General features: G+C 46.7%; 6 protein-coding genes across 6 annotated transcripts, besides 2 other annotated features; 5 read left to right on the top strand and 1 right to left on the bottom strand.

Annotated features, from left to right (window-relative positions):
* Positions 1–676: 676 nt before the first annotated feature.
* Positions 677–3,852, top strand: FPSE_12195 (uncharacterized protein; the record flags this gene model as incomplete). Its single annotated transcript, XM_009265312.1, has 6 exons — positions 677–936; positions 988–1,424; positions 1,493–1,516; positions 1,576–2,353; positions 2,411–2,791; positions 2,847–3,852. The coding sequence occupies 6 exons, from the start codon at positions 677–679 to the stop codon at positions 3,850–3,852; spliced, it is 2,886 nt and encodes a 961-aa protein (XP_009263587.1).
* Positions 3,853–4,866: 1,014 nt separating this feature from the next.
* FPSE_12196 (uncharacterized protein) lies at positions 4,867–12,264 on the top strand (the record flags this gene model as incomplete). Its single annotated transcript, XM_009265313.1, has 1 exon — positions 4,867–12,264. The coding sequence occupies one exon, from the start codon at positions 4,867–4,869 to the stop codon at positions 12,262–12,264; it is 7,398 nt and encodes a 2,465-aa protein (XP_009263588.1).
* Positions 12,265–13,186: 922 nt separating this feature from the next.
* FPSE_12197 (uncharacterized protein) lies at positions 13,187–13,826 on the top strand (the record flags this gene model as incomplete). The annotated part of the gene is made up of 4 exons (XM_009265314.1): positions 13,187–13,305; positions 13,361–13,476; positions 13,533–13,641; positions 13,697–13,826. 4 exons carry the CDS (start codon positions 13,187–13,189, stop codon positions 13,824–13,826), a joined length of 474 nt encoding a protein of 157 aa, XP_009263589.1.
* Positions 13,827–13,951: 125 nt separating this feature from the next.
* FPSE_12198 (uncharacterized protein) lies at positions 13,952–16,388 on the bottom strand (the record flags this gene model as incomplete). Its single annotated transcript, XM_009265315.1, has 4 exons — positions 13,952–14,104; positions 14,349–15,523; positions 15,585–16,069; positions 16,129–16,388. 4 exons carry the CDS (start codon positions 16,386–16,388, stop codon positions 13,952–13,954), a joined length of 2,073 nt encoding a protein of 690 aa, XP_009263590.1.
* A 1,545-nt stretch (positions 16,389–17,933) lies between these two features.
* FPSE_12199 (uncharacterized protein) lies at positions 17,934–18,143 on the top strand (the record flags this gene model as incomplete). The annotated part of the gene is made up of 1 exon (XM_009265316.1): positions 17,934–18,143. The coding sequence occupies one exon, from the start codon at positions 17,934–17,936 to the stop codon at positions 18,141–18,143; it is 210 nt and encodes a 69-aa protein (XP_009263591.1).
* Positions 18,144–20,422: 2,279 nt separating this feature from the next.
* FPSE_12200 (uncharacterized protein) lies at positions 20,423–21,688 on the top strand (the record flags this gene model as incomplete). The annotated part of the gene is made up of 1 exon (XM_009265317.1): positions 20,423–21,688. One exon carries the CDS (start codon positions 20,423–20,425, stop codon positions 21,686–21,688), a length of 1,266 nt encoding a protein of 421 aa, XP_009263592.1.
* A 106-nt stretch (positions 21,689–21,794) lies between these two features.
* Positions 21,795–21,817: a microsatellite.
* Positions 21,818–22,358: 541 nt separating this feature from the next.
* Positions 22,359–22,387: a repeat region.
* Positions 22,388–23,058: the final 671 nt, after the last annotated feature.

The following is a 23,058-nucleotide window of genomic DNA, read 5'->3' as shown; positions in this document are numbered from 1 at the left end:
ATCGAAATGAAGCAACTCCAAATGTAACTAAATTAGTTACGGTCGTCATTCACTAGTGCAGTTACCACTAGCTCGCAGTCATCTCGTAACGGCGGCCATTCCAGAACAAGGTCGTTCAAGAATAGCATCTGATGTTGCCGAGGGACGGAACGAGACGCCTGCATGTGGTTCCTTTGACGCGTGATACGAAATATTGATTTGCTGCATCGGACTATTGAATAACTTACACGAATATGGAAGAGAAGCTGAATATGAAGATTATAGCTTACCATCAGAGCTAGGGCCTAGACCGAACAGGCGACCAAGAGATACCCATGTTCTAGACTGATCATGGGTCATAAAAGTTCGTTGCATAATTAACTCAGGGCTGGCTGAACTGTGACTTAGTGTAATGCAACACTGGAGACTGTCTGTTAGCGCAACAAGGGTCCGAAAGCACTCTTCTAGTTCGGGCTATAACCCACATTCCGAAAGGATATTGACCCATAATTAGATACCCTGTACTCGACCAAGGGAGGTGTGGCTGTAGTTTCATGCGCAACAGTGATATAAAAGTGTCATGCGTGATAGCAGTTGATACGATGCATCAGGAAGGCCATGTTCATATACTTATTGAAAAACACAACTCATCTGAGCCTCCCTCTGTAGACAATCTCTGTTGATAGAGTTGCACACAATGTCTACACGTTATAATGTCACCCTCGACACAGGCACTCCCGCCGATGGAGCGGATAACCGGGGTTTCGACCAGGTTACTGCTCTGTCCCAGGGCGTCATCAACGCAAGCTTCCAGCAACTATTCAAGTCCGTTGAAGGAGTGAACGAGATTGCTTATGTGTCACGTCTGCAAGGCCGATTTGAAGCCGTGATTGATGCCCCGTCTATCATGATCAATGGTGCCACGACAAATGCCACCGAGATCATGTACATCTTTCGGTGAGTCTTGGTTACTAAGTTGGTCGATAGGGTCTTGCCTAACAAATTCAGAATCAAGAGCGGCAAATTTCTTTTCATAGATGGCGTTGAGCGCAAGATCTATGACTGGGCTCTTGCTATACCAACCAAAGTCAATGAGGTATCTTATGAAGAGACTGCCGGAGATACCCCAGAGGCCGCCCGCCGTAAGAAACGCTGGCGCAAGGAGTTGCAGGACAAGTACCCTGGTTTCGTTCCTGGAGACTATTCCGTTCAGCGCATCTTCTGTGCTCTTGGCAGTGCCGGATGGTACAAGCCAGATGAGGACTCCAGCACTGTGTGGGATCCGGTCGCCCAGCAGACCATATCATACAAGGTATGGCTGAACAGAGAGGAGAACAAACTTTACAAGGACATCATACCTGGCCTGCTTTCTGGATGGGCTACGAAGGAAGGCGAGGATGCGGTTGCTACTATGGGTATCAAGTTTAACCTGTCACAAAAGAGAAGTAAGTTGTTCCGCATCGTGTAACTATTGGGAGCCTGGAGAGTTAACATCTGTTCTTTTCTCACTTAGTACAAGCTGGTGCACCAACTTTCCGTAAGTATCACTATTCCAGTTTTGCCTTCAGAAAGTCAAGTACTGATTGCAATGACTAGGACCCGTCCACATCTTCAATCAGGTCTACCCCTACCTGACAAGCGACCAAGACCGAGGCACCATGAGCCTTGGACGGTACACGGATGATTACATTAATCCCAGCAATCCTTATGGCAAACTCACACCTGGAGACTACAACTGCCTCTTGTACTGCGAACAAGTCGATCGGCCAACAGGCAGGAAGACGACCATCTTTGAGAACGGCCGCTCCAAGATCGTGGATGAGGTCGCCGCTCGCAATTTGCCAAAGAACCTCAAGCTAGGCCACAGCGGGAACCTGGCAGAGCCTGGCATCGTGGGCTCTTATGTTATCCATCATCGCATCTTCCTCCTTGACTTCCTTCTGCCGCAGCTTCAAGAGCTATGTATGGCTACATTTGTTCAAGTCGGGAAGCCTGATAGGCGCTGGGATACCTCGACTAACTGGCCCAACTTTTGGTCGAATCGTTCCATCGGTTGTGAACTCGAAGGCCAGCCCGCAAGAGAAGCTAGTGATCCTATCTTCAAGTTTGAACACAAGTCTGACTCCAAAGGAGACTATTATATGTGGTTCAAGAAGAGTGAGGCGAATGGCCTAAACGACATTCACACCTACAAGTATCCAGACTCAGACCGGATTTGCATGTACAACAACTACAACATGTGGGCTGACTCGAGTGTCGAAGTCCGTTGGGTGGCAGGTAGCGATCGACTGGAGGTTACAGGAAAGGTATACCATGAGACCTACATTGCATACTCATACCTACCGGAAGTCAAGACCGACCTTCAAAGAAAGCAGTAAGTTCAAATTAGGTTTCCAATCCATCGTTCAGCCCAGACTAATAATGCCATCAGTACCAAGTACACAGCCAGCTGGTCATTTCAAATAGTGCTCAAGACAGTTGAAAGAACCGTCAAGGTAGACGGCAAAGAGGTCAAGTTGATGGCCTTGGAGGCAGTGATCGAGGGCATCAACAAGTCCACCAATGTGCCCCTCAACACTTCTGTCGACTGCATTTCGGTCCTGGATGAAACGCCAGAACGCGGCTCAAAACAGTGGATGCTTGACAAGCTCAGTAAGATGATCTCCACTGGCATAGGTATCGTCTCTGCCAATTTGGAAAAGCGCTTCCGCAACTCGGGCAAGTATAACTATCCAGGGTATGGCGAGTTGGAGTTCACGGATCCCAAGTTCACGTCTGTTGGTAACATCATCACCAAAGTCAACTTCAAGCCGTAAGTTACCCCTTCAACTTGTTCAAATAAGTTTATACTGACACTTCAACTCTAGGCCGTCTCATGCCGACGGGAAAATGTATTTCCCAGCCGTTGACCCCAAGGACCATGTCTTGGTGCCGCCTTCCAAGCCAGATCCCGATACTTCCACGTTCCAGGAAGGCCTCAAGCACACTGGCGAGCTGTCTCTCGACTGGCACCAGACTCTCAACTACAACAAGGATACGGGAATTGGTCGTCTCACTTTCACTGTGTCGAATCGAAATAAGTTGAAGAAGGATTTAGCCTATGGTTTTATCCGTATCAGTCTTGAGTACACGCCAAACAAGCTTGTCGACGGCAGGGTGAAGGATGCTACACTCTTCGGTCCTGATGACTGGGAGAAAGAGCAGAAGGCCGTGGTGCCTGAGCCTGATGAGAAAGAGGACGCAGTGCCTGAGCCGGTTGGCGAGGTTCCAAAGGAAACCACCAAGACTGGGACCGTCAGCAGCCAGCCTGATACAGATACCACTGTGTTGAGTGGCTCAGTCCAGAGTCCCCCTGGTATACTTCCGAAGCCACCACAAAAGCCAACTCATCAGGCCCCTGTCGCAGGTGACAGGAAGCCCAAAGGGAACGTGTATGCGTTTGAACGTCGATGGGTAGTTGATCCAGAGCAATACGAGGATGTTGATGGGGCCACAATGGACCTGGAACCAACTATCTCAGTCAACCCATTGACAAAGGCTATCGACATCACATTCGACCCTATCGCCAATCTCACCCCTGAAGAAGAAGAGGAAGAGTATATGCCAGCGCCCGAAGGTTTTGTCATCCCATATAACCAGACATTCACGCTCGACCTTCAGGGTAGAATCGAGCCGGGTGAGTATGCTATTCAGATTTACGAATCTTGGAAGAAGATTGATAAGTATAAGCTATCAGAGGGTAGCTTTGCGATTGACTGGAAGATGGCTAGTCTTCGCGAAGTGTCTCCTCGCAAGTTCAAGACGGATGTATGGGATGTTTCAGACCGAATTGCCGAGGAAGAAGCGGCTAAGAAGAAGGATACAGAATCGTAAACGTTGGTGGGCATTACTGTAGATCAGGACATTCCTCTAGCTACTACACAGTATGTCTCTTGCAAACAATTATTCGATTGCTTTCGCTAAAGCGTGCATCTTAACTAGTTGTAAGCCATTTGTTCCTTCAACCATAATCGTCTTGCGGTGGATGTTCCTCAATGAGCAATCTTGCTTCGCATCTCCTGTGAGTAGCAGAAACGTTAACCTCGTAAGTCTTAGTATACAAAAAAAATAGCCTCAAGGATATGATCTAAGAAGCATAAACTGACCTACTTATTTCGTCTCTTATGCTTCCAGCGGTTATTTCCTCTGAAACCGTTAAGTACCATGGTGGTTTAACCTCAATTGTCTTTCAGCTTGCGACATGGGTGAAAAGAAATCACGGTGGAGAACCAAGCAAGGATGTGTAATGTAACAGACTAGGGTCTGGAACATTGCTTTCGTCCTAGTTCAACCGATATTGTGCGCAACTCGATAAGAGACCAACTCCGTGTTCTAGCCATAGGTATACGATGATTTTAGACGAGTTGTACTTTCGTGATATCACTCTGCTTGCGCGGGGTCAAAGAACTATTGATGCAGGGAACTTGCTGGTTGAACTCGTGACTCGATAGTGGTATGCAGCAAGGGTTGTGTCTCAAGGGTCTCGAACGCTAAATCGTTTGGGTCTAAGCGCGCGATGTTACCCGTCATCCCTGTACGTTTCCCAATAGTCTGAGACTAGAACGTGGCCTACCATTACCTATTTTGGTTCTCTCTGCATCGAGGCTGGATGCTAGACATATAGTGATATTTGCGAAAATGCAATATCTGGAAATGTAGATGCAACTTTCTTGGAGCGTCGGTCTCTTCTGATACTAGCATATCATCTTCCAATACAGGCAGCTACAAGAATAGTTACTATTTGTCGACAGCCATTCGTTTGCTATTCCTAGGTACAGCTCAACCAACAAAACATACCCTGTATTGCAGCCGCTCTACAACAATTTGATCTATGAACTATCCGCAACCATGTCAACTCTTTTCAATCGTCCTGGAGACCCTCATGCGCTCCCATCTGGACAGAACAAAGGAGGACTCGAAACCCTTGCCAACTCAAAAAGCAATGCCACTCTATCTGGAAATCGCACCACGGCTCCAGCCTCATCATCTTCATTTGCCCCACAAGTCCGTACACTAGGTGAAGGAATCCCAGGGTTTCGTACCTCATTCAATGTCGCAGGCAAAGGCGGCGGAGCGTTCAGGTCCATCAGCGAGGACTTCGAAGTGAGCCCGTCCAATGGCACCATGTCACTTACCATCCCTGTGCGCACTTCACCTACTCGTGGAGGCTATGGACCCGATCTGAAGCTCTCGTATGATTCGGGTTTAGGAAATGGACCATTCGGATTTGGTTGGAGTATGTCAATGCCATCTATCCACCGTAAAACAACAAATGCTATACCGCGATATGTGGACGATGAGGATGATTTTCTCATGTCCGGGGGAGACATTATTAAGAAGTTGACCAGCGGTGGTATACAAGAGACAAGAAATGAATCTGGACGTTTTGGAGAGTTTCTTGTTACTACATATCGTCCACGAGTCGACACTGGGAACATAAGAATCGAGAAATGGGCCCGCACAGATGATCTTGAAGACGTGCACTGGAAGACAATCTCATCCAGCAACGAGACTCAAATCTACGGTGATAGTGACAGCAGCTGCATCTTTGACGCATCCGGTCCATCAAAGAGGATCTTCTCTTGGCTGTTAAGCAGATCTTATGATGCTTCGGGCAACGCCATTGAGTATGTATACAAAGAAGAAGACTCGGAGGGCGTCTCTGATACTGCTGGAGCCATGCCTGTATGGGAAAGAAATCGGGAAGACGACACAAGGTGCCGTGAGAGATATATCAAACGAGTCAAGTACGGAAACATAAAGCCAAACCGTGATCTTACTACTTGGGAAGTATCGGATTGGCCCACAGAATGGATGTTTGAGGTCGTCTTTGACTATGGAGAACATGATAACCATAGACCAACCACCCAAGAATCTCATTCCTGGCCAGTTCGTCAAGATGTGTTTTCGCAGAGTCGCCCTGGATTTGAAATCCGTACCTATCGTCTTTGCCATCGAGTTTTGATGTTTCACCACTTCCCTGAGCACACCAAAGAGTCAGAGACTTTGGTCTCCTCGACAGATCTTCAGTACAACGAATCTCGGCAGAGGTCTGTTCTGGTCAGCATGATCTTAACGGGATACTCGACCCACAAAGGCAGCCCAGATGGGAAACCAAAATACAGATCAGAGTCTCTGCCTCCATGGTCATTTGAGTATACAAATTCCCCCGAGGCCAGCGAGATCGAACTCATAGAAGCAAAGACTTTTAACCTACTCGAACTTCCTACATCTGAAGCAAGGGTTTCAGAGTGGCTAGACCTAGACGGAGAGGGCATGCCAGGGCTATTGACAAGGTCTGCAGATGGCGCCCTCTATTATCAACGCAACCTCGGGTCAATTTCTGGTGACGATGATCCGCAGTTCTGTGGTCCGGTTCTACTTGCACAACAGCCCAATATGACGGGTGGAACTTTCCGGGACCTGGATCGAAATGGAAATCTCAACTACGTTCTCCGTAACGAGCATGGTCGCCTTGAGGGATACTATGAACGAGGCAATTCTGATACATGGAAGAACTACACCGACTTTCCAGAAACAAGCAACGGGGATATATGGCAGAGCACTATCGACATCGACTTGACGGGTGACGGTCTTCCCGATGTCATTTGTGCAGCAGATGACTCCCAAGTCTTGATCTGGCAGCAGAACCTTGGAAAGAAAGGCCTATCCAGCTATCAACGTGTCATATGCGGACAAGATTGGGAGTCCTGTCCACGCTTGATCAAAAACCAAGATGCCCAGACCTATGTTGGAGATATGACTGGTAGCGGCATGTCGGACCTAGTTGAGATCTCAGTATCGTCGGTGCGATATTGGCCAAGCCTTGGCTATGGAGCATTTGGCGCTGCCGTGGATATGGGAAACCCACCAACCCTTGCTGCCAAGGACGACTTTGATCACAGTCGAGTTAGACTCATGGACACTGATGGTAGTGGCACCATGGATCTCCTCTACGCTCTCCCAACAGGGGGAGCAGCATTATACTACAACCTTGCCGGCAATTCATGGAGTGACATGGTATTTCTTCCCCATCTCCCGGCGACTATCAAGCCCGTGTCGATATTTACTTTGGATTTGCTCGGCAAGGGGACTGATTGCCTTTGTTGGGCGGATACTTCGACTGACGGAAACACGATTAAGTACCTGGACATCATGGGAGAAACGAAACCGCATCTGTTGAAGTCTTACAGCAACGGATGGGGTGCGACAACATCAGTGGACTACGCTCCGTCCACCAAGTTCTTTTCTGAAGACGCCAGAACTGGACACCCGTGGTCAAGCAAATTGCCATTCCCAGTTCAATGTGTCTCAAAGGTCCAAGTCGAGGATGCCATCACTGGGAATCGACAGTGCACCGAATACATCTACCACAACGGTTGCTACAACCCAACTGAGAAGCAATTTGCTGGCTTTGAAATGGTAGAAGAGTTCCACAGCGAGAGAATCATTATTGGAGAGAATGAGACCTATGAGCCTCCCGTTACGCACACCAAGTCATGGTTCAACGTTGGTCTAAGCCTTGGAGTTGATGAGTCGCGCTTTTTGACCCATCCAGCCGTTCTCTCTAGTCTGCAGGATTGTGACACTGACACCGCGGAGCTTGTGAACGCATTGAAAGGGCTCAACGTGCGATCCGAGATATATAGTCAGGATGGAACTCCCAAGGCTCACTTACCCTACGTTGTCAAGGAGGTGTCATACCATATCAAGATCTCCCAAGCACGAGAAACGAACAAGTATTCTGCAGTCCAGATACTCCCACGTGAGACATTCTCGCGAGTGTATGAGAGAGACATGAGCGATCCACGTGTCACACACGATATGGTGCTCAAGACCAACGACTTTGGAGACGTTGAGGAAAGCCTAAGTATTGTGTATCCTCGTACTGGGAACACTGCATTTGACGATGTCAACAAGAACCAAAAGGCTGGAAACATGTCCTACACTCAGAATTGGTACACAAAGATGGTGTCAGAGTCTGACCAGCAACACTTTCGCAAACCCGCGACGTATAGACAACAAGAACACGAGATACTTAATTTTCCATTCAATGGAATCCTCAAATTTGACGACGCTCTTGCGCTCGACTTCCATGGGTTACCAGCTTCAAAGTCCTCAACAACATGGAAGGCTCTGCGCAGCGAGAACAGGGCGTTTTACAAAGACTCTTTTCTCCAGAGAACACTCAACGAAGGCGAGCTCGAGACGTTTTCATTACTAGATCAGACCTACGCTCTGGCCTTTACACCAGACATCCTAGCCAAAGTCGAAATAGGCTTACGCAATTGCAAGATCCCTGACTCTGTCGAAGCTCTTTTAACCAAGGGCGCATACGTGAAATTAGACAACAGCGACGGTTGGTGGGCTCCATCGTCTCAGTCATTTTTCTGTTCATCAGAAACTGCATCGGCAGCGGAAGAGCTCAAAGAGGCATACAAATCCTTTTACATCCCTTCACGCTTCGTCGACCTGTTTGGCAACTCGTCACGGGTCAAAATGGACAAGGACTTCTTGTTGGCTACAGAAGTTGAGGACGCTATAGGAACTGTGACCTCGTTTAAAAACAACTACGAGCACTTGCAGCCTGTCGAGATCATCGATGCTAATATGAATTGTGTACAAGTCTTGTTGGATCCACTAGGCGAGTCTATTGCTGTTGCAGCTTCGACAAGACGCGACGGGGTTATAGAAGAGATAGACAGTGTCGAGAATATGGTCCTAGACGTCAGTTCTGAAGACGTAGACGACATTCTTAGGGACCCTACGGGTGAGGTCTCGAGGCGTCTTTTGGGTAATGCTGCAAGCAGGACTATGAATTGCCGGGATCGATATGCCCGGTGGAAGTCTCGGCAGAATGAGACATCAACAATATCGGTCGATCCAGAACCGGCATTATCACTTGTTCTATCGTGGGACCTTTCATTTAAGGAGTCTAGCAGTCCTGAGATACGAGTCATCGTGTCGTACATGAATGGACTTGGGTCGCCGTACCAGGAGCAGCACTTGACTGACCCAACTACCTCAGAAAGACGATGGCTGGTACCTGGCCTCGCCATTTCAGATACACAAGGCCAAGTCATGTGTACATACCAACCTCGTTTTGCAACTTCGGCAGCGCCAATTCCATCCAGGTTGATGAAAACAAACGCTGCCTTTGCCTTTTACGACGCAATGGGTCGCAGTGTTGCATCCCTCGCTGCTGATTGCACTTGGTCGAAAACGGTATATACCCCATGGACGACAGTTGAACATGGAGCAGGAAGCATGGTACTTCAGTCCAACGCACGAGACGATCCTGATGTTGGCCATTTCTTCGGCCGAATCGCATCCTCCCGATACTATCAAAGTTGGTACGACAAGCGCAAGCTTGGAACAGCACAAGAGAAGCGAGCTGCAGAGAAATCGGCGGTATACGCTGATACTCCCCTTACTACTCACCTGGGCAGCTGTGGGCTTCCTGTTCGAACTGTTCAACAAGCCGGTGGCAAGACATACACACGGAGCTCCATTTACGATGTGACTGGCAATAAGATTCGAGATGTTGACTCGTATGAACGAACCGTAGAAAAGATGCTGTATGATAAACTTGGTCGACAGTTACAGACCACAGGCATGGACTGTGGAGAATCATGGCTCTTGATGGATGCTCAGGGAGGGGAGATTCTGTCCTGGAATTGTCGTGGATACTCTTTCATCACTCGTTACGATCCCCTACGACGAGAGATTGAGAGGTTGGTTGCCAAGGCCGCAGAGACTCCAAAGCTCATTTCACGAATCACATACGGAGAGGCGTGCGGTGATGCCAGCAACCTGAACTTGAATGGCCAAGTCTGGAAAGTGGAAGATCAAGCCGGTGTTCATATCAATACCCATTACAACATCCGCGGTCACTGCTTAGAGAAGACAATGCAGTTCACGAAGGAGTATAAACAACTGGTTGATTGGAAGCTTGATCAGAAGCTTGAGACAGAAGTTTACTCACATACTTATTCTTACGACAACTATGGTCAAGTGCTAGAGGAAAAGGATGAGCAGGGAAACCACACACGAAGACGTTATTCACGACAAGGACATGTCGTTTCGGTCGATTTCAGTTCTGTAAAGGATCGCGACTGGAAGTCCTATCTCTCAGGAGCAATCTTTTCAGCTGACGGGCTGCCTACAACTATCACTTATGGGAATGGAGTCGTTTCCGACTTTGTTTACGATGAAGAGACCAGAAACCTCATTTCGCAACGAACTACGCGCCCATGCCGGGGTAGAAGAGAGTTGCTCCAAGACATGACACACGTTTATGACTACGTAGGGCGTCGAATATTTACTAGCGACGGCTCTGAACAAGTCAAGTACTTTGGTGAAAGTCGCGTCAAGCCTGAGTGGGACTACACATACAATGCAACTGGTGCTCTGGTGATCGCCACAGGGAGAGCTCAACTCTCTGGAAAGATTGGAAACGGCAGTCAATTAACACCCCACAACGCCATGAACGGACTGAACCCATCACGCGGTGGTGGCGATGGCAATCTACTTTACCAATATCGCGAGACATATAATTATGATCGCGAGGGCAATATCTTGATGATGAAGCATGAGGCGCCTGACATCAAAGGGGTTACAAGTTGGACGAGAAATTATCATTACGATGAGAAGAGTTTACTAAGCGATGATCCCCGCGTTAAGAGCAACCGTCTTAGTCGGACGACAATCGGAGACACAAACGAGGGCAAGTACATGTATGACGGCAGTGCCGGGCTCTCAGGTTGCATGACGACGCTACCCAAATTCTCGGAGCTCGATTGGAACATGAACAATATGCTCTCCTTCTCGTCCACGCAGTACGTCAACGCTGGTACTCCGGAGAGAACATACTATGTCTACGACCACGCGGGCAACCGTGTGCGAAAGGTGACCGAGACTTCAGCCAAATCTGGTGAGGAGCCTCGTAAGCAGAGAGATACATTGTTTTTCGGTGGAGTCGAGATGCAGACTAAAAGCAACGGATCTCTCTTGTGGACGACGCGTGTCAAGGGTGACGGTGTTCTGGCTGTGGTGGAGGTCAGTAGCAATCGAGAGGCACCGTTGGTACGATTCCAGGCGGGACGCGACATGGAACTTGACGAGGAAGCTCAGCTCATATCATATGAAGAGTACTCGCCCTTCGGCTCTGTGGTATACTCGGCTATGTACGGGAATGTCGAAGCGCCTCGGACATATCGTTTCGCAAGGTATGAGCACGACCGCGAGACGGGCTTATACCACTGTGGACAGCGCTACTATTGCCCATGGCTGGGTCGTTGGACGTCTACAGATCCTCTTGGTGACGTGGATGGACCGAACCTTTTCGTGTATGTCAATAACGATCCTGTAAACTCACACGATCCTTCGGGAACATCTGGTAAGAAAACAAAGAAAGAGAGCACCAGGGAAGTGTATGCGGCACCCGACGACAACGGGAAGAGAAGTGTCGAGGATGAGAATAAGGCAGTGAGAGAAGGTATAGCGAAGTTTGAGAGGAAATTACAACGACAACAGCAACGAGCCATAGCCAGAATGTCTGGCACAGATCCCATTCTAGGTTCCAAGGCACGGTATGAGGTCGGCATATCTGCAATGGGCAATGCACTTGACCGTATCTCAGGAAGTACGGAGCTCCATCATACCTATCCACAGGAGTACAGGGAGGAGTTTTCCGACATCGACATCAACGTTGACAGGACTTCGGTATCTATTTCAAAGGAGGCGCATTATATCTGCACTTATGGCAGCGTTCTGGACAACCTTGTCGCGACCAACAAACGATGGAGGGATGAATACTTTGAAACAAAGAAGACCGGTTATTATAAGCAGATGGAGCAACATGACTGGTATGACAATGACCCTGATATGCAGTACGCGATACGTCTACATTTGGCCTATGAGGCTCGTACCCTCAACGGTCGAATTATGGCTGACTTTGGCATCAACCCCAAAGGAGAGGATGGGAGGAGTATGTTTGTGAATTATGAAGCCGTGACAAAAATGAAGACGGCAGGGCAGAGGAGAGGCGTGCGGAATGATAATTTGATACACCACGACACATGGCCTGGTCGACCATTTAATACTGGTCAGAGCGATACGGACAATAGTGGAGGCCCTGTGCATTTTCAAGTGGCTGAGGAGCAGTACAATGGCATGGATGCTGCTGCGCAGGCGAAGTTTGATGACTTGAGAAATCAGATGGAAGCTCTGCTGGGAAAGAAATAGTGGAAGATGGATGAGGTTGATTAGAACATCTGGACTGTGCAACTCGAGAGGTAAATTTCTTAACTATTAATTGAATGAGGATTTCTACGTAATTCAACAACTAGATTTATTATCAAGCAACATTGGCCTTACTTCATGAAGATGGAACGTAGATAACTAAGCCAGCTGATCGCTACGCTAGTTACTCTACCATGTATCACATATGGATTGCATCGACCAAGGCTATCATCTACTTCAAGTCTGGTGAATATGAGTGATTAACATGCACATCAGATATCGACAAGATTAAGCTCGATGGATACGAAGAATGTGACCGCCCATTATGAAACAATCTCGAATCTTGAGCCGTCTTGGATTGCGGTTAACCTAGACCTACTGACGGGTTGAACAGTGTTTTGCGCTCAATCGACCTTCGATGTGAAAAGTTAGTCAGCAAGCAAAGTCAATAATGCTTCTGGCCCGAAAGTCCGCTCATCAACTGGTGCTTCTACATTCCAAGTCTACATTTGTTATCATCGCTAGACACGAACTGGCACTTCACCTCATGGAGTCAAGTAGTACATTTCCATAGAGGGATTACATCGCTCGATTGCTTCCTGTGTCCGGCTGATGGATCATGCCATAGCTCATGTGAATGCGGGCGACTCTTTTGGAACTGTTTTCATTTTGCAGTAGGGTAGGGTGTGTGTTGAATAGTTTGAACCACCCTGGCAATTCGATAGTCTTAGTCTAGTGCGCAGCCGGACAAGGGTTCTGCAGTAGCGCCACTAATCCAGAGCATGGGTTTTCTGTCTTTGGTGTTGAAGAAACACCCCGCACTATACCGACTTATATAGCCCATGCGCAGACTGTTGATAGCGAGTAGACGAATAAATCTTATCCAAATTCAATATCTAAGAAGCATTATTCACAGTTACAGAAAATGTCTGACAATCCTCCACAACCTCCCAAGCCCAAGTTTGTCGCTGCCTTCAACTTCCGGATCGAGCAAACAGGCGCAATGATTGATCTCGCTGGTGGCACCGGGCCTGTAATCTCATAGTTAGTGTAACCCCATTCTTCCTTGTGTTCCCAGCTGATAATATCCACCTCTCAGTGGCCAGTATTACCACGAAACCAACAAGAACCAAATTTGGTCCGTGTACATGTCACCGTATAACGAAAATCTCTTTATCAAGAGTGAAGCAAATCAGCAGTGGCTAGTTGCCAATGGTATGTACATGTGCATAAGCCGTGAAACGTGGAAAAAGTTACTAACAGATGATAAGGGCATGGACAACGAGTCACCACAGGCAATCCATCCTGGTCTGATGAGAATGCCCAGTGGGTTATTCGAGGTGGAGATATTCGGAACTTGACCAACGACACGACCATATCGTAAGTTTACGCCGAGTCTGCAGTTATATCATTCTTCATCTAACAAATGATATAGAATTTGGAGTGTCAAATATCCTGAATGTGTCTTGGATCTTGAGGGAGGCAAAGGACCTGGTTCACCGATCTTGACCTACAAGCATCACAGTGGCCCCAACCAGATTTTCAAGCTTTGGAAACGCTGGTAGTTCGAATTCGCATGTTTGAGCTTGTAGTGAACCGAGTACGATTGGCAGTTCCCTCCTCAGACTATCTTATCTAAAATTAGGAAATGGACTAATGAAATTTAGACTATTATATTAGGTTATCTAGTCTAATTCCTCTTTAATTGCGTTTCCAAATCCCATTTCCATAGCGAGTCAATGCTTAGGACGGTAACCGTGCTTGTCTTGCCCATGAACCATGCATCATCCTGGATCCTCTGCTCAAAGGTGAGTTGCTTAGTCACGCTAAACACGTATACCCGCTGTCAGGTTATTTTTAACTGCATCCTGGACTACATCAGCACCTGTATTTATGGCTTGGACAGTGCTAGCCGCAGGCATGGGAACGCCAATCCTGGGCAACATGTCTGTCTGCTCCGCAACCGCTTCTATGCGGTCCCGAAGCCCCTCCGAGATTTCCTGCTGCTTCTATTATGAGAAGAATTGAATGTCAGTACTATTGATCATGGGAGAAACTCTTCTGCATCAAAATAGACATGGACTTACCCGGACAATAAGCTCATTTATAGCCTTGTGCGCAGAATCTGCGAAATGGTTGACCTGCTCGCGCTTGGGACCTCCCTCTTCAGGAACCCTGGCCATGTGGCTCAGTTCCATGAGAAGATCAAAGCCGGGGAAGACGTATTGGACTTGAACGGTGGTATACATCTGGCATGTCATCTGCAGAAGATCGAAATACGCCTTGAACTGCAAGACTGAGACATAGATGGTTTCACTGTTGAGATCACTGGGTGGCAGCAAACCACTTGCAGAACGAGTAAAGTCACTGTCAATCTTCGTCTCGGCGATGACGTGGATGAAAGTAGAAAGAGCTTTGAAGAAGGCGGTGATCTTGCTGATCTGGATCTTGAGCTCGACCAGAATGGCGATGCTGTCAACCAAGATCTCCTGGACGCGCTCGAGGGGTGCGCCAGAAATCTGAATGCCTTTGAGTTTAGTCTGGATGCCACCCAACCTCTGCTGAACATGCGCTGCAGCTTCGGCAGTCTTCGTGTAATTGGCCTGGGTGGTCTTAAGGGCCCTTTGATTGAGAATAAACTTCTCAGTAGCAGTGCTCACGGCGCCAGCGACTGCACTGTTGTCCCTCCTCTCCACAGAGATGTTCTTCATCTTGGGTGCGTTGGATGAGGAACCAGGGAATGACTTTGCTGTAGCATCCAGTTTGGTGACAGTCAGCTTCGCCTGGGTAATGGCATCTTGCCACTTCTTAGTAGAAGCTTGATCTGTCTTGGCCGAACTAAGCTTCTGTTCATCGGCCACCGCCTTCTTCATCTCCCCCACGATGGCAACAGTAGCTTCAAAGGCAGCATTAAGTTCCATACTGGGTGCACTGGTACCTAGCTTCGCAGACTCCCGTTGCACCTGAAGGTTTTTGAGGAGCCAAGTAAGGCCCTGGTCGTTGAGCTTTGACCAGTCGGGGGTGTTGCCCTCCCCAGAAGTAAGGTAGGCCAAGAGCATAGTCATGAAGGGTTTAAGAAGAGAGGCAGCCAGGTATGCAGGGTCAGTTTGAGGAATTGCATCATCGAACCGAAGGGTTGAAAGACCTTGGGCAGCGGACATGGAATTCGCGGCATTGATCATGGCTGGTAGTGCCTGGGCATTGAGCGCGGGTCCTGCCGAGATGATGGCGGACAAAGCTGCCAAACCACAGGGCTCCCAACCTGCAAAATCATTTCATTAGCCTTGTGTATCATAATAATGGGGGATGATTAGTCAACCTACCGGGCGGGACACCTTCGTTTGCGGCCTTGAATGCCCTCTCCTGCTTGGAAAACGCCTCCTTCATCGCTTCAGAAGCCTTGTTGAGCATGCTGCCATCCTTGTTTGCGTAGCTTGCCTCAATCTCAGCCTGCAACCTGGCCGTCGCATTGTCATGCGAGTCAGTCGTGGAGCCACTCTGCTTCTTAATAGTAGCCTGGTGGAATTCCAAAACAGAGAGAAACCAGGAATCAAAGGCCTTCTCGGTTTCTTCGGCGTACTGGCCACAATTATCAGACATCCTTCGTAGCTTCCTAAGCTCATTATTCACTACGCGTTCTGTCTTTGGAAGATCTTGAATGGCTCTGACAGTGCGAGAGACAATGTCAACGATCTCAGAAGATGTTTGAGTCATACCCGACATATTGCTTCCCGTAATGCGAAACGCCCTGTCGCCCTCGTTGGCAACATAGACCAAACAGGCCTTGAGGGTGGGGTTTCCGGCAACACTAAAGATGTTTAGATCGGTGCCGGCAGGATATCTGGAGTCTGATGAGGGTAAACGAACCGTAAATATTTGAATCCTCCAGTTGGAACAGAATCACCCAGATTGATAGCAGCAGCTTCGGGTGACGCCGCCGCAACGTGGCAAGCACCCATCAGCGTAATGGCCGTTGGAGTTGTAAGCAGGAGCTCATTCGAGTTGTACTGAAAGAGGAGCGACTCCTTGACCTCTTGGACAAATTGGGCTCCCACTTTGCCACTGTGCATTTTCTTCAGTAGGGCCTGCTGAGCAGATTCAACCTTGTCAAGATGATCAACAGACATTGTGGTGATTCGGTGATGAAAGATATAACTATGATTTGCGTTGTAATCCGCAATGGTAGGTAGTAATGCGTATTCAAAGGCTTCTTGACAGCTAACATGATGGGAGATGTCCTCTTTATACACGAAATCAAGTCACTCCAATATTTTCTGCGTTTGAGACATTGTTCAACTAAACCTCCTATGCTCAGCTACGTCTTTGGTTCAAGAACACTACCAAGGCACTACGTAGAGTCCAGAACATCGTAGCTTATGGTCTGACCTAACTATCAGCTGTTTCCTGTGTCTTAATCTGTCTTTGGTGTTGTCGTGTTCAAGCAGCCACCGGTCTATTGCTCAGTAGTTCCTTTTAAGCGCCACTATATAGAGGTTTATTTATGAAAACAACTTTTTAGCTAGCTAGAGTACTTCATATGAAGGTTTTCGCCAATAGCATCTCTGAAATGGTCCACGGATGCGCTAAATTTGACGAACTCTCAGCTACTCTGTGCCCAGCCATATAGTTAAAACATTTGACATGCACCTTTCCCAATATTAATACCACCCAGACCACCTACCCTTATGGAGGTTAGTGATGGTAGAATAAGTGACAGAGGAGTTCTTCCGATTGGGAGAACTAAACATGAAGTGGGGAAATTCAAGACACTATTGCAAAACAGCATAGCATTATCTTGTTTCTTCTGAACTGGATTCAATATTCTTACATTAGACTCGTGGCGTTGAGGCTAGAGGAAAATTGAGAAGGGCCTCGATTCTATCGCTGAACAACCTCACAGAAGCTCATAGCTAACAGCCAATACCAGTACCTGCGCCATGATAGTCCGCTTAGACAATTCAATTAGCTTCTTCAAGTTCACCCACTTACCCCTCAGTCCGTAAATAACAAGTCTTGAGTCTTTTACTGTCTTATCGTACTTGCGTTCTATCAGATGCTCGTCAATCTTTTAAGACTTGGACTACAATCTCCGATAGCTGCTTTGAAGGATTGCGATACTAACTAACAAGCGTCGGGGATTATCACGCTCCTTCCTCTTATAGAGAAATCTATCTTCCGTAGGATTCTGACCCAAATAGGTAATGCGTGAATTGACAGCTTATACAACGTTTCACATAAGGTAAGGCGTAATAAGTATTGACAGCACAATCAGTCTGGATCGGCACTTCGGCCCGCAAATCGACTGCATTGGGCCATTTCAGGATAGTTCCAAATCCTTCTATGTCATGACTCTGTAAGACATCATATCGAGACTCTCTACTGCTGTGCAGTCTGCATTGATTCAGCCTCAACAATATTGCGCCTCGAATAAGCATGATCCTTCTTCCTCAAGGAAGCGTAACTTCAAGCAGCCGCTCGGCTCAAATTATCTCACTTCCGTAATGGAAGGATCATCAACACAGAGACCTAGTGTGAAAAGGCCTGATATGATAGACGCTTTGAAGTATAAATACTATCTTTGACTCCTCACAGTTGAGTAGTTCTCCATCACTCCACAACGCAAACAATCTACTACAAGAATTTCCCACCACTTCCCAAGAACAATTGTCATCATGAAGACTGCCATCTTGATCACTGCCCTTTTCAGCGTTGCAATTGCTGCTCCCGCTCCTCTTCCTATCTCTGACGCCGCACAAGACCTCGATACTCGCGCCAGTTGCCCTGGTAGCCAAAGCTGTGTTGGCGGCTACTGCACTGTCTACACATGCGTTCCTGCCGGTACCAGCACTCAGTGCTTCACCTACAAGTACAACAAGTGCTAGAATAAACCAGGCTCACTCGTAAGAAACTTATGGCTCATTAAAAATGTACCATAACTAACACATACCTACAGCCTACTCTTCTCGACTGGACGGGAAGGGACAACGATCTCACAGTGGCACCAATCGGCTTCAAAAGCTCAGATAGCTGACAGTAATCTGATGCATAGTTGTTGGACCATGGAAAGTTAGTTATAAATAAACAAGTCGTTGCTAGAACATTAGGTGCCCTTTCGTGTCATGAATGCTCTGCGACGAGTGAAAGCAAGATGAAAGATGCGTCACTGTTTGAGATCTGGTCCAAGTGCTGACCCAACCACACTTACACTGCTGAGGCATGCAGAAGCAAATCTTTTATCTTTCAATCCTTTATCCCTTTAGTCTCTCACAATACCTAGACGAGGTAAAATAGACAAGCCACCTTATGATATTTAGACTATACTCCCCGGACACTTATTCATAATACCTACACTAAAGACCACTAAACCTTTCTAACGTCGTTGGGTAAGAAATATGATAATTGTTGGTGATTTGTTGCCATGGCGGTCTGTGGTGCGAATCTTTTCGATAGTCTTGTTGCCAAATAAATTAGAATAGTTCGTCAGCATTCTTGCAATGCCCTTTACATTTGGGCATCCAAGTAGTGATAGAAAAATGGGATTTAAGTCCATGTCCGAGTCGTATGGGAACACATCCACGAACGGACCCCGCTCAGGATCGGCAAACGCATTGGACATCGCGTTTCCAGATTCCTTGTTCACCACAACATCTCGAACCACGAACTCCAAATTCCTCAGCTTTTGTTGGCCGATTGTGTCGCTCATCACTTTGGCAAGAAGTCCATCGAAATGGACTCTCGCGTTGCCATTGAGGTCTTCTTGTGCATAGTTCCTTGCGCAAACTATGGCTCTTCCGTCCAGCTGAAAGTGGTTTTCGTAAGCAGCATTGCTGCTTGGTGGTTCCGAATAGACTTCTGAAAATATCTAACTCTCAGAAGCGAACTTCGGAGTATCGTGGAGTAGCTGCGCATCGATATCGTCCAAGGGTTCCAAGCCATGCTCTGTTTCAATATTATACTTGCCGTCTAAGACGGGCAAATTCTGGTCGGGCAGCCCAGTGTGGCCTCTGGACTCTAGGTCATTCCATAATCGTCTCCCCCGTTGTTCGCATTGTTTAAGTAGTGTCTTGTCTAAATCGGTGGGTGCATCGCTATCACTCATCTTTGCTAGTAACTGGGCGGTGGACAAGTAGGCTTTGATGGTGTCGAGATTGGTGAACGACTTGGAATTGGTGGCTAAAACAGACGGACAACTCGCAGATGGAAACGATGGGATTTGAAGAAGAAATCTACAATTGAATGGACGGAGTAGTACTTAACTATGTCGTGAAGATGAATTTAATTTAAAACTAAGGAAGGAGAGACTGGACAGCCTGAGTCTATTGTATTTTGTTGTACCCCTTACATACTATTCTAGAGAAAAAAGGCTGGCAAATGCGCTCGACATGGAATTTCATGATTCTTTATTGATATCATAATCTCAGACAGCCGACTTAAGATTGCTCAAACGTTCTCGGCCGACATTGTCGCACATGACTCTGGTGAGCAGGCTGGCGAAGGGAACTCTATCGCCGCCTTGGATATCGTTTCTGGCACAGACCAATGCCTGCCCGTCCAGAGTCATGTGATTCTCATAGGCAGGATTGCGAGTAGGTCCGAGGTCTAGCAATTGACGCGGGGATTTCGGGGGTATCGTAGAACAGCCGACGGTGGTCGTGGTCCATCGGGTCCATACGACGAGAAATGGATCAAACCCTTGTCTGCCTTACTTGCCGTCTAAGACAGGCAATGTGTGGTCGGATAGCCCAGTGTGGTCTGGGCCGGAGAGATTGGCTCCTTGAAGTGTAGTCTAAAACATAAAGTCAATCAACTGTTTAGGCCATATTCTTAGGTAATTTACCGTTCGTTATGCCCTAAAGGTTTGCAGTAGTCTTGACCGTACCCCTGACCCCTGTATCTGGTTTGAAGATCGTTCCAATGTCGAATGCCACGTTGTTCGCATTCGTCAAGCTTGGCTACGTCACTATCCCATCGTGCATCGCTGTCACTAGGTTCAATTTATACTTCAGTCACTGTGAAATCTAGAGTTAATACCTTTCTTATCTCTAACTTTAAACGAAAGCTAATCAGCGAAAAGCTATTTAAGAAGACTCTGCCCTCTGGTTTCGTTCCACTCTCTTCATTCATCTTTCATATCCCGAAAATAACCCCACAAGTAAACGAAATGTCTCATTATTATCGATCCATCACGTCGCCTCGACACGATGGACGAGATCTATTACATCGCGTCTATCGCAATTCTACATACGTCCCATTTGCCGATAAAGACGATATACTCCATCAGATCCGTGGACGCAAAGAGGAATACCACCGGTATAAAGCCGCTCTCTCAGCATGGTGCGATGCAAAGTCCTTTACCATCAACGGCGGAAATTACAACTTTGTTCTCAAGAAAGACATGTCACATAGAGACAAGCTATTCGACATGATTCCTTGCTACAACAAGTCCGTCATGCTGTATATCCTGGATCCGAACCGGGAGGCTAACTGTTACTGCGACGGGATCTTGAAGTTTCTGGACATCTGGATGTACCGACAATGGTTCGAACCCTACAAATCCGATATCGATTTCGAACGCTATATTGCCAGGACTACCTTGCTTCGGTGGAAGAAAGATGCCCAGAAACCTAGCCTCGAGGAGATCAACAAATTCCACAAAGGTCTATGTCACGATTTGACCGATGGAATGTTGAGAGATATGCCATCTGAATCAGTTGACTATTTGAAGAAACGCCATTTGGACACACAAAACGGCACATTTGAAACCGAGGAAGATATAATCGCCACATTCAAAGATGTTTATGTCGTGCAACCTACCTTCCGGTCTTTCTTTATTGTTATGCAACACACCCAGGGCTTCAAGGAAGGACCTTTCAGAGCTGGTGATGTGGGCGATATCCCCGTTTATCTTGTCTGCACAGAATGCCACAACGAATTCCACGACAGAGAAACCTATTCCGATATTATGGGTCCTTGCTGTAGCATTCATACCACGCTGAAAGCAGCAATACGATTCATCATGAACCTCGAAAGGAAGCAGCCGGCGGCTAAGAAGACGTTACCATGCCGTCTCAAGTATCGCGCTATTAGAGAGTATGAAACTATCGATATCGAGAAGGAAGCTGAGGCCATGGGATGGAAGACGGAATGGCATGGAAAGTTTCCCCTGGATCAGCCGTGTTCCACATGGGTAGACCGGAACAAGTACACTGAATGGACGGGCGCTGGAGCTGTAAAGCATGCTTCAAAAGTGGTTTGCGCAATCAAGTACTTGGGCACGACTAGGCGCAAGGTTCCACTAGATCACTGGTGGTGGTATGATTCGTCTGATATCCGTCCCACAGTCACGCTAGACATGTTCGCGATTCGCCTGGCTTGTTTGCTCTTTTTGTACTGTATTTGCGTTAGCTACTTATTCGGCAGTTTGTAGCGACTCATCTTTCTGACATGTTAGGGAAATCCTTAGAGTTTTGACACTTTTATTCACCCCTGTCTATTTCTCACGTGCATGTACTTGGTGGTTCGTATAACGTTTGAAAAATAAAAATAAAAATAAAAAGAGGTTACCCTGTATCAAGTGTCATAGATGATACGGCATTAAGTGGTTAGTACACGTTCAAGCAAAATATGCCTTCGGCGCCCTGCATCAAGAGTTATAGAAAGTAGGGCATAAGCGCAACCTTATTCCCGCATAATAGAAAGGCAATACCTGCTTTTCAACCCACTTTTTCTCCTTCCTTAATCTCGCATAATACAAAATCTTTATTGAGTGGTTGGTACACTTTCAAGCAAAATATACCTTTAGTGCCCTATATTAAGAGTTATAGAAAGTAGGGCATAAACGTAACCTTATTCCTATATAATAGAAAAGCACTGCTCTTTAACCTACTTTTTCTCCTTTTAATATAACCTAAGAAATTACTAGCTAAATCTAACTCTCTACTTATTAGTTATCTCGCCTAGACCTTAACCCCTATTGCTAACCCTATTTTAGCTAAATTAAATATTATACTAATTAAGAGAAGAGGCCTATATAGCTATCACTAAGCTTACCTCTATAAGTTATCTCTTCTATCTTTCTTTAGACCTACCTTTCTAGCTAATAATTATATTATTTATATTTTAATAAGGGCTATTATAGACTAAACTAACTAATTAAGTAATAATTAGTATATTAAGGTAGCTATCTTTAGTTATACCTTAATCTTATTAATTAGAGAAATTAGTAATAATTATACTAGCTAATTAAAAGCTAAAAAGGAAGCCCTAAAGAGGCTAGAGGTTATATTAAGCTGTAGTCAGCTAATAAAAAAATAGAAAGAGTTCTTTATACTAATTAGAAAAGATCTATTATATAAGGATTGGTTTAATGACCTATTATAGTAGGCCGGTAAGGTTAATAAGCGTAAGTTCTAAATGGATCTGCTGGTAAGATAACTGGGCTATGGCTTAGGCTGATTTCGCGGGTTATGCATATAATCTGTTAAAGGTAGATTATCTGAAGAAGATTGGTGCGTTCTTATGTAGGATAAAGGTTACACAGCTAGGTCGAATGAATTGAATCACATGATCTGTTACATGAAGCGGTCATCTGACCTGGCCTAAACGTAAAGTAATCGTATATACAAAATCTTTATGTTGTGCGAGGTCATGTTGCGTAGCTAGGCAGGTTGTAAGTTGAATCACATACATCACGTGATAAGCTCACAAAGGCCTGTAGCGGGCGAAAGCCACCGACCGCTTAGTAATGTATTCAGGGTGGCTCACAGCGCCTTCTGCGTTGTGGCCCGCCTATTCATT

This window comes from Fusarium pseudograminearum, chromosome 1 (assembly GCF_000303195.2).
Source record: "Fusarium pseudograminearum CS3096 chromosome 1, whole genome shotgun sequence".
Taxonomy (NCBI): domain Eukaryota; kingdom Fungi; phylum Ascomycota; class Sordariomycetes; order Hypocreales; family Nectriaceae; genus Fusarium; species Fusarium pseudograminearum.
The sequence above is the reverse complement of the archived record's forward strand: the minus strand, read 5'-3'. Positions and strand labels throughout refer to the sequence as shown.